General features: G+C 44.2%; 1 protein-coding gene across 1 annotated transcript; it reads left to right on the top strand.

The window, feature by feature from the left end:
- The first annotated feature begins 576 nt into the window (after positions 1-576).
- On the top strand, positions 577-15714 carry LOC124407927. The gene is made up of 10 exons (XM_046884540.1): positions 577-591; positions 868-1157; positions 1279-1579; positions 2530-2624; positions 9303-9409; positions 9627-9916; positions 10014-10191; positions 11015-11184; positions 11255-15381; positions 15454-15714. Exons 1-9 carry the CDS (start codon positions 577-579, stop codon positions 15356-15358), a joined length of 5550 nt encoding a protein of 1849 aa, XP_046740496.1. The 3' UTR covers positions 15359-15381; positions 15454-15714.
- The last annotated feature ends 780 nt before the right edge of the window (positions 15715-16494 follow it).

Here is a 16494-nt window from a genome sequence, read left to right as displayed (position 1 = left end):
CCAGACAAAAGATTTTCCGGCCAAAAAAAATCCTTCGACTATGTCAAGTGCTGCAATAAATACTACGAGGCACTATTCTGACGTAATTTTTCGAGAGGAATCGGTTAAGCGCAGTTCCAATAGGCTGCGAGCATCGCATCAAAAGTAACAGCCGAAAATCTGCAGATTTTTATCAACATTCTTCTGTTGCTGGCCCTTCGCTTCTTTTCGTGTTCACTGAGTTTCTGGTAGTACATCCACCTTAGTAAACGACATACCAATCGATCCCGTGACGGAAAATACGCTGCGAGCAACGGATCAAGACACAGAGCCAAAAAACGACATACTCATTTCCTTCATGTTTTTGCTGCTCGTCTTTTTGTGTCTATTCCTTTGCCACTGGTCCTACACACTAGATTTTGTATTTTCCAGTTTACCAATCAAATGTCCAAAATCACTCCCTGCGTACAATCCAATCATTTTATTGAAAGCAAATTTGCGCATCATTTGCGACCCCAACACATGTAGAAATCAAGCTGAAGTCCGGGAAACACCATTGATTATTACATTCAACGCAGCAGATCGTAATTCTCACAAATGAAAGAAACAGAAGTAATCATGTGCTCAGACTTTTCTCATTAGGTCATTTCAAGAATGACAAAAACAGCACAATCGTATCGTCATAATCTTCTAGCCCTCCAGCAGATGATACCTTTGATTTTGATCGGGGGGGATTTCTGAAGATCTAATTCGAGCGTGAATTTTTGCTAATAAATATTTCTATTTGAACACAATTTGCCATGACTATAATAAGGAAAATCTGTACATCATTTTCAGATATTTTTCCAACCATAATTTGTTTTAATTAGAGATAGGATGATTGCGTAGAAGACAGTCAAGGAGTATACCAATTTATTAAATTCAACCTTTTACATTATATGGACATATTTCGAAAGTCTCATCACTCCAGTTGAAAAATATTTTCACTCGTCATTATACTCAACATTGCCTTTTCAATCCCACTACACCGACACTCTTCACTGTCCCAATCACGTCTTACTTCCAAATCAAACGTTCATGAAAACTTGTTCACAAATCGAGATTGCCACAATTATACTCCATAGTACACGCACATTGTCGGTAATTTTGATGTTTCCCTGGATCCAATGGTGGAATCCGTATTACGTTCACCAGCGGGATTTCCGTTCCGACCTGCAACATAAAGCCTGTCGTTAAATAAACCGCCTCGAAATCTCTGCGTTCCAAAATTCTAAAAAGTATGCATTTTCCAATTCATAGGGAGATGAGCCTGACCGGAGCAGAGATAGTGGTCCACACCGACGGGACCGAGGTATCATTGACGAACCTAAAAGTCTCGGCCAGCAAGGCTGGCGACAGTCGAAAGCGGACGAGACGCTACGGCTTCGACTACTGCTTTAACTCCGCCACCCTGGACTCCGAGGGACACGCGACCCAGGAGAAGGTCTACGAGAGCCTCGGCACTTCCGCTCTCGACGCGCTTTTCTCCGGATTCAACGCCTGTCTCGTAGCCTATGGACAAAGCGCGTCCGGCAAAACTTATACCATGATGGGTCCCAAGGTGAGCGAATTTGCCAATCGCTATTGAGGGGGGCGACGAAAAGAAGGTTTTCTTGAAAAGAAGGTCGTTTTTAGGATTTTTTTCTAAAGAAATCGTCCAATTGAACCATTCAAAATTTTCTCGGGTATTTTATTGTAAGTTTAAGCGAAAGTAATTAAATTTATTTTCGATTAAGAAAAAGGTTTTTATAGTGATCGTAAATTGATTTATTTGGCGCGAAATCGTTTGCGTGATGATTTGACGTGTACGATAACTTAAAAACTAATAATCTGATCGACTCTTTCTTGAGCGTGCGTCTTCGTTAATACTTTCCTTGTGATTAGAACCAACATTTATAATGATATTGTCTGGTTAAATTACTGTAATTGCATAATTAGGAATTAGCGTGTAAATTTTTTTCCACAAATTATCTCCTTAATAATTATGCAATTACAGTAATTTAACCAGACAATATAATTATAAATATTGGTTTAAATCACGAGGATGATATTAAAGAAGACGCATACCAGATGAAAAATTCAATCAGATTAGTAGTTTTTAAGTTATCGTTATCGGTTTTGCGCCAAACAAATCAATTTATGATTCCTGTGAAAACCTTTCGCTGACACCAAAAAAAATTTTTATCTTGTTAGCTTAAACTTACAATCAAATATCCTAAAAATCACCTTCTTTCTAGCGCGTCATGTGGGTAGACCCCCCCCCCCCCCCCCTCTGAAATGATCGGCATACCGTCGTCCAGTTTGCACAGGCTGCAAAAGCGTTGTATGATTTACCCGTTTAATTGGGAATGTGATAAAAAGGATAATTGCTAGGATCAGCGGATCGATGGAGAGGGAAGCAAAACAACGCGGTCGGTTGATTAAAAGTTGAATTAGCTGGCTCTGGCACGCCACACGTAGGGCGTTGATGAAAAATGCAGAAATAACGGCTTGTCGAATTATTTTCAACAGAACGATCCTGGACTCACACCGAGACTCTGCGAGGGCCTTTTTTTCCGGATATTCGAGGAACAGCAGAAGGGAAATTACTATGATACCGCGGTCAGGTGAGTCGGCTGTATAACTTTTCAGAAGTTTTTCTCCGTCATTACGACGATTCGAAAGGGTTCCAGGTCGTCAATCAACCTGCACCGTCAGCTCCCCTATTTTTAAACTAGTTTTAAGCTCGCGAGTTTCTCCGACTCGTGGATTTAGAGAGAACTCGGAGATATTGAAGAGAAACTTTTCGGTTCAGGCTTACCGTTCAATTTCTGCAAATTTCATTACTATTAACGAGAAATGAATTTGTGGATTTATTTTCCGCGGCTTGATGTTCGGCACAAATCTTCTGATTAATGTGGCTAGAAGGTATAGTCGAATAAGAGAAAATTAAAAAATAGGGAGATCGGTTGTTGCGGAAAGTTAGCTAGGAAAAATAAGCTGGAAACACGGCGACGCTGAAAGTGGAATTGCGTTATCTGGAGAATTAATAAACTCGTATTAAAATTAATATAAATTTTCATCGTACGGAAAAGTTTCTTCTCCATGAAGTCGAACTTCACTGCATAGTCACGAAATTCTAGAAACTCGTGTGTAACGTGTAGCACCTATCGCCTGAAAATCAGGATTCGTTGAAACGTGCTCCTGATATTATCTCGCTTACCGGATTAATGGTACAATTAATCCTAATAGCACTTTGCAGAAAAGTTGAACGCAAAATTTGTCATTTACGGTGCAGTGTGGATGCACGTGTGTAGGTAGGTGCAACTCTAACCACGCAGCTTGAACGCGTCGAACTTTGGCACACCCGTCAAACTTTCGCAATAATACAGGGGGACTCGGAGAGCAGGGGGAGTGGAAATCGGTTGCAACGTGCCTCTGATGTTATCTCGTTCCGAGAAATTTACTGCATTAATAAGTGAAGAAATGCATTCTGGGCTCACAAACTTCCAGTTCAAGTCGTCGACTCGGTTGTTATAAAACATCAGCAACGATTCCGTATCGACAATATTTCTATCGAAATTGTGTAAACTTTTTCGACGGTAATTCCTTGCCTCCTGATACAGCATGGCGCAATCGGTAATCACTGTTCTGCAACGAAATCCTCCTTCAAATAAAAATATCGTAGAAATAAAAGTGATGAAATGCCGAATCTAGATCAGCCTTTAATTTCATGTCATCACGTATATATTACGTGATATGATGAAAACGCTTAAAGCAATTCGAGTTTCAAGATTTTGTTACTTATAGTTTCGGAAACAAAAATTTTCATTGAAATTAACGACAAAATAGCGGCATGACGCATATAAGTAGTAAACGATATGCGCCATGCCGCCATTTTGTTATTAATTTCTATGTAAAAAGTTTTAAAATATTCTTGAAACTATAAATAATAAAACTCTGAAACTAAACATGAAAAAGCTTTTTTTTGCAGAAGAGCGTAATCACTGAAAAACACGCGCTTCCACGCTCATTAATTTTCCAACTCCTGGTAAGGAACTGTGCAAAAATCAGCGAAGCTCAGACGCGTGTGCAACACGCGCAAATTTCGTCTGATGCGTAAATTACGACGCGGAATATCGGAGATTCCCGATAATGAAGCTCGACGCTTTCGCGACTCACGCGACGTTTCTGAACTTCTCGGATTACCTGCAGCTCTGAACTATGCGAAACAGCCTTCGTCGCGTAATAGACATGCAGCCCTGCAATTCTGCCTTCGTTTTGCTGATTCCCAGTCTTCCGCTTTCGGTCAAGGTCTCCGTTGGGCTTTGCAATTGCAATTAATACCTCCTGTTACCCTTATTGCTATCCGAAAGGGGTCATTCAAGTATTAGCTAATCTATTTATTGCAAATTTTTGCATCTCACTCCTAGTGACAACGATGATAATGTTTGCTTGTTTTCCCCTCTCTTTTTTTTTAAAACGCTGGTTAATGTTTTTTGAAAAGTTTAATATGACAATTTAAGTGTTAAAATTACAACAATTTGTGTCATATTAACTAACGAAAAATGTAATAAATAACACAAACATAAAGTAGAACTGCTGGGACATTATGTTTAGATAAATTTTTCTAACAGTGCAACGCTTGCCTGGAACTCGTAAAACTATAGGGTAACATTTAATAACATTTCTCGGAATGGCTTACCCCTGTTTTCGCGTCAGCTAATATTTGAATGGCCCCAAAGCTTAGGATGTTTCCAACGGGGTGTCCAAATTCACGAAAAGCCTGCCCCTGATCAATTTCGTTAAAAAGGTCGTTGAACTGTCTGAAACGGTAAATAAAAAATTTAGCCAATGTATCAAAGATGAATTAACAAGAGTTTTGAAAAAACGTTTACTCGCATTCTAAAGAAGAACTTTCAAATGTATTATCCTTTCCAATCGCCCTAAAAATTCACTATTCAGTTGGTAATTCCGACAATATTCCCAGAGAATTTTGCGACTTTGCATGGAAATATTCTAACGAGAGTTAGATCCGATTCAGCGGAGTTTCGTGCCTGGATATCGGTGTTTTACTTTAAAGACCACATAACGCGTGCAGTGATCCTTAGGGTGTAAGGATACCGGGGCGAGGCGTGAACTCGGTGAAAGGAGCGCCAAGGTGGCGGGGAATTGGAGACCGAGAATGTTTCCAAAGGCTTAGTACCTCGCGGCTCGCAACCCTAGACGGACGCATCCCCTTATCGGGGGTGAGGTGGCTTTAGAAGCAACAAAATATCCGCGAACACGGTGCCTCGTTTATTTCACAGGTGAATATTAGTCAGAGAGGAAATATTTTCACGCATAATTATGCACCCTTGATTCTCAATTAATTTCTAATTGTTACCTAGTAAAATTCCATCAATTTTTAATTCGGTTCCTAGATATATATTTTCGGTTGAGATAAATAGATTTTATTTAAATATGAATATATAATTTTGTACTTTACTGATTACCTTAGCAAAAAAGGAAAAGAAAAAATATATATATATTACTAAAATGAAATAAATTTTTGTTTCGATCAAGAAAATTTTCTAAAATAACTTGGTATTAAAATGAGAATAACGATCGGCGGAGAAATGTAACTCTAATAATAATTGGAATACCGAGAATAATTGTACTGCAGATAGTATCTGCCGCAAAATTGCGGTACCATCGAACAGTGAATATACATACCTGGGCAATAGTTGAGGTGGGGTTGATTTGTCTAGGTGCAGTATAGAGGAGGTTCGATATTGTTCCAACGAATTTCCCCCTCGGTGATGAAGAGGGTGCGCATTTGGACGAGAATTTATAAATGCTAATGGATAGTGTTAATCAGGGTTTTATCACAGTCTATTAATACCGAATGAACGAATATCGCACCGCACCCCTTCACATCGGTGCTTTGAATTTGGGAAAGGGATGCGTGAGGCAGGCATTCATTCGACTAGCTGTGCATTGCACAAATCAGAATCAGCGACGCGTGCGGTACTCTGATGGATTGTAATATATTTATCCGGGCAATATTGCGGATGGATAGAATGAAATAGTATTATTAAACAATTGGTTGAACGGTCGGATACTGCGGACGTGTAGCGGCCTATATACCCAGGCGAAATACCGCGGTCCATTCGAAATATCGACAAACAATCCCGCTGGCAACGATAGACGGTCAAACAAAGGGGGTTTCGAACCGCGGACTGCCGAGTACGTCAAATTGCATTACACCAATCGGATCGCCGGGAGCGCGAGAGATATGAAGCTGTAATCTCAATGACGCGACATTTCAGTTTTAAATCATCTATTCCGAACCGATCGACTGACAACCGCAGAAATAACGCAGCCCGACAAATTGATGTTTGCAATCCGCTCCCTCGGCTCCCTTATACGTAGTACACTTGGCCTCAGTGATTCTGAGACGACTAATTTTTCCGACTAGTCGGTTACGTTGGCAATGGAGAATCGGATCGCAGCGCCACCACCGGCCTTCCGTGAATTAGGTTACATTTTTTTAAACCTAACCTAACTCGTGGCTGTCGAATCTGACCTTAAATACAAGATTCGACGGCATTAATCTTTGTAAACATTAAATGATCCCATAACTATCAAATCTAACTTAATATTACAAAATTATATTACAATAATATTACAAATACGTTCTGTTTACGTAGAATTAGCGTTGCCAACTGGCTTATTTTGCGTTGCCAACGTAACCGACTGGTTCAAAAAATTAGCCGTCTCACAATCACTGACGCCAAGTGTACGTATAGGGGTTGCGGTATTCGGTTTTCACCCTTCGGAATACTGATTCAAAAGCAGCTACCAACATTTTATATGAATGAGGACCACGTTTCTTTGTAGAATAAATTATTTATATGCAAGTTGAATTTTTTTTATACTGTGAAAGTGATACCCGGTGTTTTTTTTTTTTTTTTTTTTGCACTTTGTAATGACTCAGTGAACGGCATTTCATTCTGCAGTGAAAACCACCTGTGCATATGCAACGCGATGACGGGGCGAAACGTGTTTCAGCTAGCAGGAAGTTTGAATATAAACGAATAAGGCTACCTAAGGTATATTATATTTGTAATAACGAATTTGTTTAGTACCAAGGTTTCGGTAAGTCCGTGAAAATGAACTGCTAGAAGGATATCTGAGATTCGCGGATAAACAATAACGTCTTGAATTTAAACTTGCAAAGTTTTGCAACCTCATTTATAATCCGAACATACAATTCCAGAGCGAATTTAATCGGGTCTGTAATTCGGTGTAATTCAGCAATGACATAGAATCGGCCTACGGATTGATCGCTCGAAATTGTGCAGTAGGATGAAATTAAACCTATAGCAACTCTATCGATCAATCAGCCATTTCAGTAATGCGGCCGAGTTCATAGTCAAGATCGCATTTCATCATCCATTCAAAACGATGTTTAGTATTCAGAGCCTTGAAATTCGTTGTTGTAAAAAATTGCAGGTATCTAGTCTGCTAAATTCTGAAGATCATCGTTGACTATCCTCGTCATGCTTTTCACCCAGCGGGCTGTGCAATCAGAAGGTGTACAACCTCAGGGTAGCCGGTCAGAATTAGTTGGGGTGGGTCAGTTAACCCGTCGAGCTAGAAGGCTATGTATAGAAGTTTCCGTACCGAGTTTAACTTCAGTCGAGAGTTTGTTTCTCTTTTACTTTCTCATTTTTCTTCTTTTTTTTTTCTCCCCTAGTCTTTTGCGCCGTGCTGTGCATGCGCCCCAGCGGCATTGGCAAGTAGTTTTATAATCCCTGGTACGATGCAGTTTCTGTGCTCCCGTGTTGAAAAATCTCCATCCAGCTCCCACCACCTTGGGATCGATTCTTATTCCCGAGACCGGCGTAATACCCGACAGACACGAAGCCCCGGGGTGTCAGTCGTCTAGCGTTATGCCTCACCTGGGAGCCGGCGAATAAGGGTGAAGGCCCACCACCCTACCGAGTTGAAGTCGGACTTTCGACTTCCTAATTTTCGAGTATTGATATCGGTGAACAGGGGCGGCCGAAAGCCACTTGAGAAGTTTTACCGCTCAGCCTTTCAGCGATCGTTTCCTACCCTTTTTTCTTCTAGCTTCCTCAAAATATGTGACCGTTGATACCCGATAGGGATGTATATACATAGTTGTCTTGGTGGGTGCAACAAATTTATCCCGAAGCTGATTATACGATTACTCGTTTGTTTACTCAGTGTCAGCTAGGTATTTTGGAAGTGTTAACTAATCGTTGGATTAAGCAGATCAAGAATCAATTTAAGGATTGGATAAGGTGGATAAGGATCACAAAGCATACTGTTAAGCGATTGAATAATGGAGACTTGTTCATCAAAAAATTGAGTGTCTTTGTGGAATATTTGCTGTCTCAAACTAGGTCGAGTTTGAAATTTTCACACCATCAGGAACGGGAGCTGGTGACCTTGGCTATCGCGTTATCCAATTTCTCTGGCAAAGTGGCGCATTACACGCGTAGGGTAGCTGGTGGAAATATATGGAAAGTGTAAGTCGCAGGTACGCGGTGCATCACGCGAGCGTCCTAAAGCACGTCGTCGTAAGCGCCGGCTTAGAATCCTGTGAAATGTTGGGAACCCGGGTCGAGCTACGTTAACTCGTTGTATCAGGGCCGCGTGGGAAAGTGGCACGTGGTAGGAAGCTGATCTCCAGAGTTCTTCTTCCTCTGACTTCGACTCTTGGTGTATAAAATCTAATTTTCACCAAGTTCTCAGTGGCGGAAATCGGTGCGAGGGTGTTCTTTCGATTCGCGTGATCATCGCTGGAATTGCAGGAGCTAATATCAACCGTCAATTCTGGTTCCGATTAAACTTACGAATGGCGATGGATTGACGGGAGTAAAGTGATGCCGAAGGAATTCACTCATCGTAGCAATTTCTCGGATGCTTCTTCTTCGTTGCTGGGTGTCAACGTCTTCAGCTGCAGAAGCTAGTCTTTCGCTGTGATAGATTCGACCAGTCTGATGTTTCAACTGATTTTCTCGGTTGTGCCTCCTCGACGATGCACCTATCCAGTTTTCAATAAGTAATCCAGCTCTGGGTTGGAAACGTTAAACGATGGAAAGACACTGCAGCTATTCCTCGAACGTTGGCTTGTAATTCCGGAGTCAAGGCCGCGACATTTATTATTAATTTCTCATTACTATACGTAAAACACGACGGTGCGCATAGACTGTAGATTATAAATTATCTCGATAAGGTGATTGAAATCACAGACGGTGGTTAATAATTACTTGTATAACCTTCGCCCGCAGCTATCTCGAGATCTACAACGAGAGGGTGAGAGATCTGCTGAAACCATCAACGAATTCCAGTGGGCTCAGAGTTCGCGAACATCCCAGACTGGGACCCTACGTCCAAGGTAAGAGTCGACCATACTTTCCACGATTTTTTTCTCATCATGGCGGTGAGTTTTTCTGCACCTGAAGCAGCCTGTACACTGCAAAATATGGTGTCGATGAGGTAAAATCTTCTTACCTCAATTTAAGTGGTCAATTCGAAAATTCGACATAAGGTATTACCGTGTTAGATTGATAAAGTTGTTGGAACATGGTGAAGGATGTGGACGTTTTTCGCAGGACTGACTCGTCAGACGGTGTCCACCCTGGGTTCGTTGATGTCGTGGGTAGAGGAGGGCACAAGAGCGAGAAAGACTGCGTCAACGACACAGAACGCGACGAGCAGCAGAAGCCACGCGTTGCTGACGGTATCTTTGACGTCCAGGTCCGAGAATAGCAACTCCACTGCGGGTACCAGCAGTGGCATAGAAAAGAAGCAGCACAGTGGTCGAGGGGCTCGACTTCATTTGGTGGACCTGGCCGGTAGTGAGAGGGCCGGAAATAGTAATTACGGTCTCCATCGGCTCAAGGCTAGTCCATAAACTAGTGTAATGGCGTCCAATTGCCCCTCTTATTCCTCCAAGCGCGAGTAACTTTCCACGAAAATAAAAGAGATCTGCATTTCAGGAGGGTGCGAACATCAACAAGAGTCTCGTGGCCTTGGGTAACGTGATATCAGCACTCGCGGATAGGGGTACCACTGGAATTGGACCTGGACGAAGGTTCATCCCCTACAGGGACTCCGCGCTTACCTGGATCCTTAAGGATGCCCTTGGTGGCAATGCTACTACTATCATGCTCGCCAGTAAGTCCTTTTGGACTTAGTTGTGTGAGGTTACACATCGATGAAGTGATGAACGGTCTCCTGGGATGAATTAAAAAGCGCAAATTCAATCAGATTTCCGCTTTACCAACTACATATTATGCATTCATGCTCCAATGTCTACAGGATTGTAATTCGATTGATGAATCATTTTGCAGACTAGCTTACACGCAGTGATTGAATAAATTTCGATAGTGCGTGGTGTAAAGAGTTGAGAAAATCGTACGGGAATTGGTAAATACTGCAATATGGTAGAAAACTCCTAGTTGCAATTTCTGTAATACTCTAGTACTAGACGAATATGTATATTAGGGGTGATGGAAACGTAGGAACTTAGAGCAGACTGTCTGCTGTTTCAACCGGAATAAAGATATGAAGATTATTCTTTAGTACAATGCACTAAAAGAACTTTAGACGATACAAGTATGGAATACACCTAGTATGCACAAAGAGCGAGTTAACTCGATAAAACCGTAACTTAGTTGTAGTTATTGATCAATTAGTTCCGACATTGTCGACTTGACTGCAGTGGAAATACCTCACTGATTATAAGAAGCGCGCAAGCTTCTGACTACTCAGTGTAAAGTCATAATCAAGTATGTAAACTGCATGAGAATTGCGCACTATAAATATTAAGCGCAGATATTTAAATGGTAATTTTCAAGAAGGGAGTATCAAGCATGCAGAAAAGCGCCAGTTGATCTTATGACTGTGAAATGAACGTCTAACTGTATGATGAGTTAAATAAACAATGTGAATTATAAACGATACCTGAGATTTAACGAGATGTTGATTTGCATTACAGCGATATCGCCGGCCAGCGGAAGTTACAACGAGACAGCCCACACTCTACGCTTTGCCCATAGGGCTCAGAGCGTGATCAATCGTCCGGTGGTCAACGAGGACCCAGTGGCCAGGGTGATCAGGGAGCTTAGAGCCGAAATCTCTAGGCTAACATCGTTGCTATCCGAAAAGGTGAGTCTTGTTTCGTTGTTTAATTTATCCAGATTACGATTACCAATTATGCTCGGATTCTCAACTGCAGCAGGTCGTCGGAGAATCCGGTACCTTCTGCTGCTGCAAGCAGAAAACGGCAGCGGAAGCGTTGTTGGAGAATGCAGAGAGAGGTGAAGAGACGTCCGAGGAGAAACCAGACATCAGGAGCAAACCAATCGAAGTTGTTCACAGGACCTCTTCACGACTCGGTTCGGGGTCGACTTTGCACCGTAAATACAGCTCGGAGGAAAGTTTATCATCTAAGCGTCCCCAAGAGGACAAGTCAAGTTCCCCACCGTGTAGATTTGGCTCCTTGAAATCCTTGAGCAGTTCGGAAGAGGGGATCGATCCTCAGAAGGATCAGGACCGCACGACGATCTCAACCGTTAGTTACGACCGCGTGGACGCCTTGGCTCTGGTCGACATTCCCACTCTCGTAGCGGTGCTTATAAAGCCTGAAGACGACCAGAGTGGACCGGTACAGATAGAGGAAATCACAGGTGAAAACATCCTCGAAAGTTCGGTCGACGTCGACGCAGGTGACCTCGAAGAGCTGGCATCGCGTTCGATCGAAAACCTAGTCGATAGAGTTCCAAACTTCCTAGCGGAGGGGAACGAGGTGGGATTAAAAAATTTTGGATCAGAAGAGGTATACGCTAAGCAGCCGAACGCTACGGACTCAGCAGAAAATAAGAAGTCAGGGGGTTTGAACACCTCGAAGAAGTTTGGCTCCTCGGAGAGTTTCGCTTCCTCCGGAAAGGGTGCGGGGAGGATCGGACTGGGTCAAAGATCGTACACGAACCTGCATTTGGACAAGGGAAAGTCGCAGGTGGGCGTCACAAGCCTTGGAGGAAAGGTCAAGCGCACGTGGAGTCCTCGAGGTTCGATCACGCCAGGCTCACCAAAAAAGTTGGAGTCGGACAAGGACGTTCAGAGACAGAAGTCGTCGAAGGAGGTGGGCCAGCAGAGGATCTGGAACAACCCGCCACGTAAACAGGAGCCTGAGAGTCCTAAGCGGAGGGTAAGCAAGGACGAATCCGCGTTGACGTCGGCCTTGAAGACCACGAGAAAGGGGTCGGTTGGAAGTGAGGTGCCCTGCAGGACCTCGACGCCGATCCAGAGGACCAACAGGAGGGCGAAGATCGTTGCCGCGGTCACGGAGAGGCTTTATTCGACGAAGAAACCTTCGGAAGAAACCCTGGCTGCTAGTCAAGGGACGGAGTTCAGGTCGCGGGAGGGCTCTGAAGTGAAACTGGCCAACGCGACGCGGATGAAGCTTCAGGAGATATCGCGGAAGATGCTGGCCAAGCGGAGGAAGACCTGCGCCGACACCCAGACCGACGTTGCGTCCACAGTTCGTGTCAAGGACACTGCATCTCTCACGGATGACCCCAAGGTGGAGACCAAAGACGCGGCAGTCACCACTGACTTGAGTGAAGACTGCCAACAAACTGGGACTGAATTCTTGCCAGTCTTTCCAGTCACGAGAGTCAAGGAGATGGCCACTTTGACCGAAAGGTTCTCCAAAACAGTGCGTTGCAGAGACGCTGGAGTGGTCACCGAGGATCGTGACTTTGACGCAACCTCTGACGATGACACTCTGGAAACTTGGGCGTTTCCACGAAAGCCAAGCTACGCGGAGAACTCGACGAACACAACAGCGGAGTTTTCGCAGACTAGATTTTGTGCCGCGTCGCAAACCTGTACTGAACGTCCTTTACACTGCTCAAAAAAGTTGGCTGATTGTCACAAAGGATTTAACGTTTGTCATGGCCCACAAGAGTGCTGTCATCAGGTTAATTCAAATCCAGTTTCCTGCGGTGTGGAGCGCAGCGTGATTTCCATCACCTTACCGGATATGCTGAGCATCACTATAGAGTCCCCAAATTTGCTCGATTCTAAAATTGCAGTGACGGAAGCGAATGCCTCTTCGATGGCCGAGGAAAAGGTTTCAGCCAGGGTCAGGGACGACGAAACAGAGAACAAAGGTCAGGGCAAGTCTCCGCGCGTGGTGGATGAGGATTTAAAAACGAGCCACATTCTGCCTGCTGAATCGTTGCAGACTGTCGCAACGCGGTCAGCGTCTTGCCAGAGCGATGGAAGGACTTTCAGGATCGAGAACATCTTCGAAGATCCGAAAAGCTGCGCTAAGGTCAATGACCGCTGCGTGGCAGCTGAACTAATGCCGGATTTGACCGAGCACATTACTCCGAAGACATCGCTGAAACTGACGAATTCTGTGGGAACATCTTTCGGTCCAGAAACAAGCGAGAGGAGCACCGAAATCGAGGGGATGAATTTCTTCGACGCAAAGATCGCCTGGCAGTCAAGGCGAGACACGTGTTGGCGAAAACTTAGGACTGAAGACCTCAAGTTCTTTGATACCACATCGAGAAAACTACCCTCACATTCTGTCTTGACTTCGGCCAGTGACGCCAAGTACAATTTGCTGAAACCCAGCGCGAAGCTCGATGCTGAAGAGCTAAAGTCGCCACTTCTAGTCGCTAAAATGCTTGCGAATAGCGGTATCGACGCTGATTCAAGCTTCTCTGACGACAGTCTAGACCCGGAAGAAACGCGCGGAAAAAGCACGTTGAGAGTAGACGAAGCTCTCTGCCCCCCGGACGTTGTAGCACATACGAAAAAGGAGCCATACGAGTCTCGGATCGAGGAAGATTTCGCTGAGGAGGCGATCGAATTACCAAGGTTGATGGTATCGGCGGTCGACACCTCTCGGGTTCACGATTACGAGACTCTAGTCCTGGGCAGAAGCTGCTTCGTCCCGATTGTCGGAGAATCGGGTGACATAAGCCGGATCGAGACTCCGGAGAGCGAAGAGGGCTGCAGGGGTAACCTGAAGAAGAAGGTTTCCTTTTCAAACTCGAAGCCGTCCAGCCGGCCGCGCGGAAGCGAGGCTCGCAGACCGAAGCCGATAATAAAGAACGCGCTTTCGTCGGACAGTGATGGTTTGATGGACAAGACGCTGAAGATGAACGCCTCGACGCCGCAGGACTGCAGTGCGAGCGAGGCCAGCTTCAGGGACGACATATCCTCCATTTCCGAAAGCTCGGAGACGGTCAGGTCTGGGCCGCTCTACAACTCAGACGAGGAATCCGACGCTGTGCAGGCAAAGCGTAACGATTTGGATATGAAGAGGGTCAGGTTCACGCCGTTGTTGTTCGGTGAGCGTGGGGAGTCGGGGACCAGCGATTCGGATGGGTGTGAAAACGCGGTGGTTAGCGACGAGGATGGTCCATGCTGTGGCGCGAGGATGGAAGTGTTCGCTTCGTACCTCGACGAGGCCACCGCCTTCGTCCACAACATGAACACCATGAACGAGTTCTTCGGCGCGAGTATGACGTTCCACAACGCCGGAGACGAGGACTTTATCGAGTACCAAGGTCGACGAGTCAGTCTGAAGGACGACACGGACGAGTACCTGAAGCAGGAGGAATTCAACGTCCCGATAGACTCGTATAGAAACTGCCTTAGGGGTATTGAGAAGCTGGAGAACTGCATAGAGAACGCGGTCCAGCACGATAAGTTCCTCTTCGAGAAGTACGGCCTCAGTTTGGAGTCTGCTGCTACTAGCTTCAATCTAGTAGACTCAGGCCAGACTCCGTTTCATCGTCCGGAACACCTCAGCTCCAGTTTCGAGGAGCTCGCCTGTGTCAGTGATGAAGAGACGCCATCTTCCAGCCCGAAAAAGCTCTCGAGTGACGTCGAGACCAGGATATTCCAGCAGTTGATGGAAGCGACGAGCCCCCGACGTCTCGCCAGGTCAGCGAAGCCCTACTTTCGGCGGTCCACGCGGGTCTCCGACCTTAGGGTGAAGAGTCCGAGGCCACGAAGAAGGCACCGTGACCCAGAGGAACCGAAGGTCCTGTGGCGGCCCGGTGACCTCGAGGCTCCAAGATGTTTCCTAGCGGTTCCAGAAGCGGGGAGGGAGTCTTCCGGAAGGGAATATCGCAGCGATGGTGGGACCAGTTCCAGCGATCAACTCGATGCCAGTTCCGAGTCCATCGACACCGTGGCCAGCGTCAGGAACGGGTTCAGGTACCCAGGAAGCCCGAGAGCGAAGTTGATGCAGCTCGTCAGCGAACGTCGGCAGATTGTTCATCGTAGCAGAAGCGAGGCACCGAGTCCACGTTAAGATGCTTCGAGGTCATTCCCTGCAGGAGCAAATGGTGTTGCATGTTATCAAGTGTTAACCCTGGTAGCCAATTTTCTGACGTAGTCTTATTATTAAACGTCACGGAAATGGAGCTGGGGTTGTGAGAATTACGTTGTTTATTCAGCGAAGAAGAGATTTGAGTGTGTCTCGCTTAAACACGTTTCACAGTGTGCGTTCCAGCCGCATGCGAGAACTTGTACAGAATGATGAGATTATATATTACTGAGTTCAAATACTGCTCGATGTATAGTGTATCTGCTATTCGCAAAACTCGTGCCTTATTTTTAGATTATATTATATTATATTATATTATCGTATGTTTGTGTGTGTTTCTGATAAATAAAAATTATCTATTTGTGTTGCAATATTGTTGAAAACTTTCAAATGTGATAAAATACTCTTTTCTCTTGGTTTCCTCTCATTATAAATTTATACCACGCTATATTTGTACGAAATTAGTATATCAATAAATTGATCTGAGAAAATATGCTCTTCTTTTTTCTTTTTCTTTTTTATTCTAATTTATCAATTTTTTTCGAAAGATATACACGAGTGGCACGTGATGCAATGTGTGTCACGTTTTTTTCCGCAGTCTGGTTTAATCACTCCTTTTTTTTTTTTTCTCTTCTCACAGATAATTTACGATAATATTACGGTGAGGTCAGTGGTTCAATTTTTAACGACGAATTTAAACACTTTGAGACAGCGCTCATACAGCGTCATTGTCTAAGGTCCAGAGAAGTTATCTTCCTACGAAATATAATAAATTATATTTTTATCAAGCAATCTCTTCAAGATTAAACCAACAAACATAGACACGGTCAAGTTTGAGTCTTCAATGTAGCGCAATTTTAATTACTACTACCAACGGTATTTTATACCCCCCGCCCCCCTTCCACCCTCACATACAATGTTTCGCGTAAACTTTAATTCATAATGTGTATTTTGACAAAGAACTTTATTCGCCTCCTTGAAAGTCAGTAAATTTTTACGATGTAACAAATTCGCCGCTTTAAATTATCAGCATGACACAATTAGTGGTTGAATATTCGATAATCGAGTAAGAGCCTAAGCTTATATTTGAGGTCTACACATTTAGAAGGGGTCAGAGTTGC

This window comes from Diprion similis, chromosome 7 (assembly GCF_021155765.1).
Source record: "Diprion similis isolate iyDipSimi1 chromosome 7, iyDipSimi1.1, whole genome shotgun sequence".
Lineage (NCBI taxonomy): Eukaryota > Metazoa > Arthropoda > Insecta > Hymenoptera > Diprionidae > Diprion > Diprion similis.
This window is presented reverse-complemented; position numbering and strand designations above follow the sequence as displayed.

Coding starts and splice junctions, on each gene's coding strand:
- LOC124407927 (XM_046884540.1), top strand. Junction 9,410..9,626: donor ACTGGGACCCTACGTCCAAG/GTAAGAGTCGAC, acceptor CGTTTTTCGCAG/GACTGACTCGTCAGACGGTG. Junction 9,917..10,013: donor ACGGTCTCCATCGGCTCAAG/GCTAGTCCATAA, acceptor TCTGCATTTCAG/GAGGGTGCGAACATCAACAA.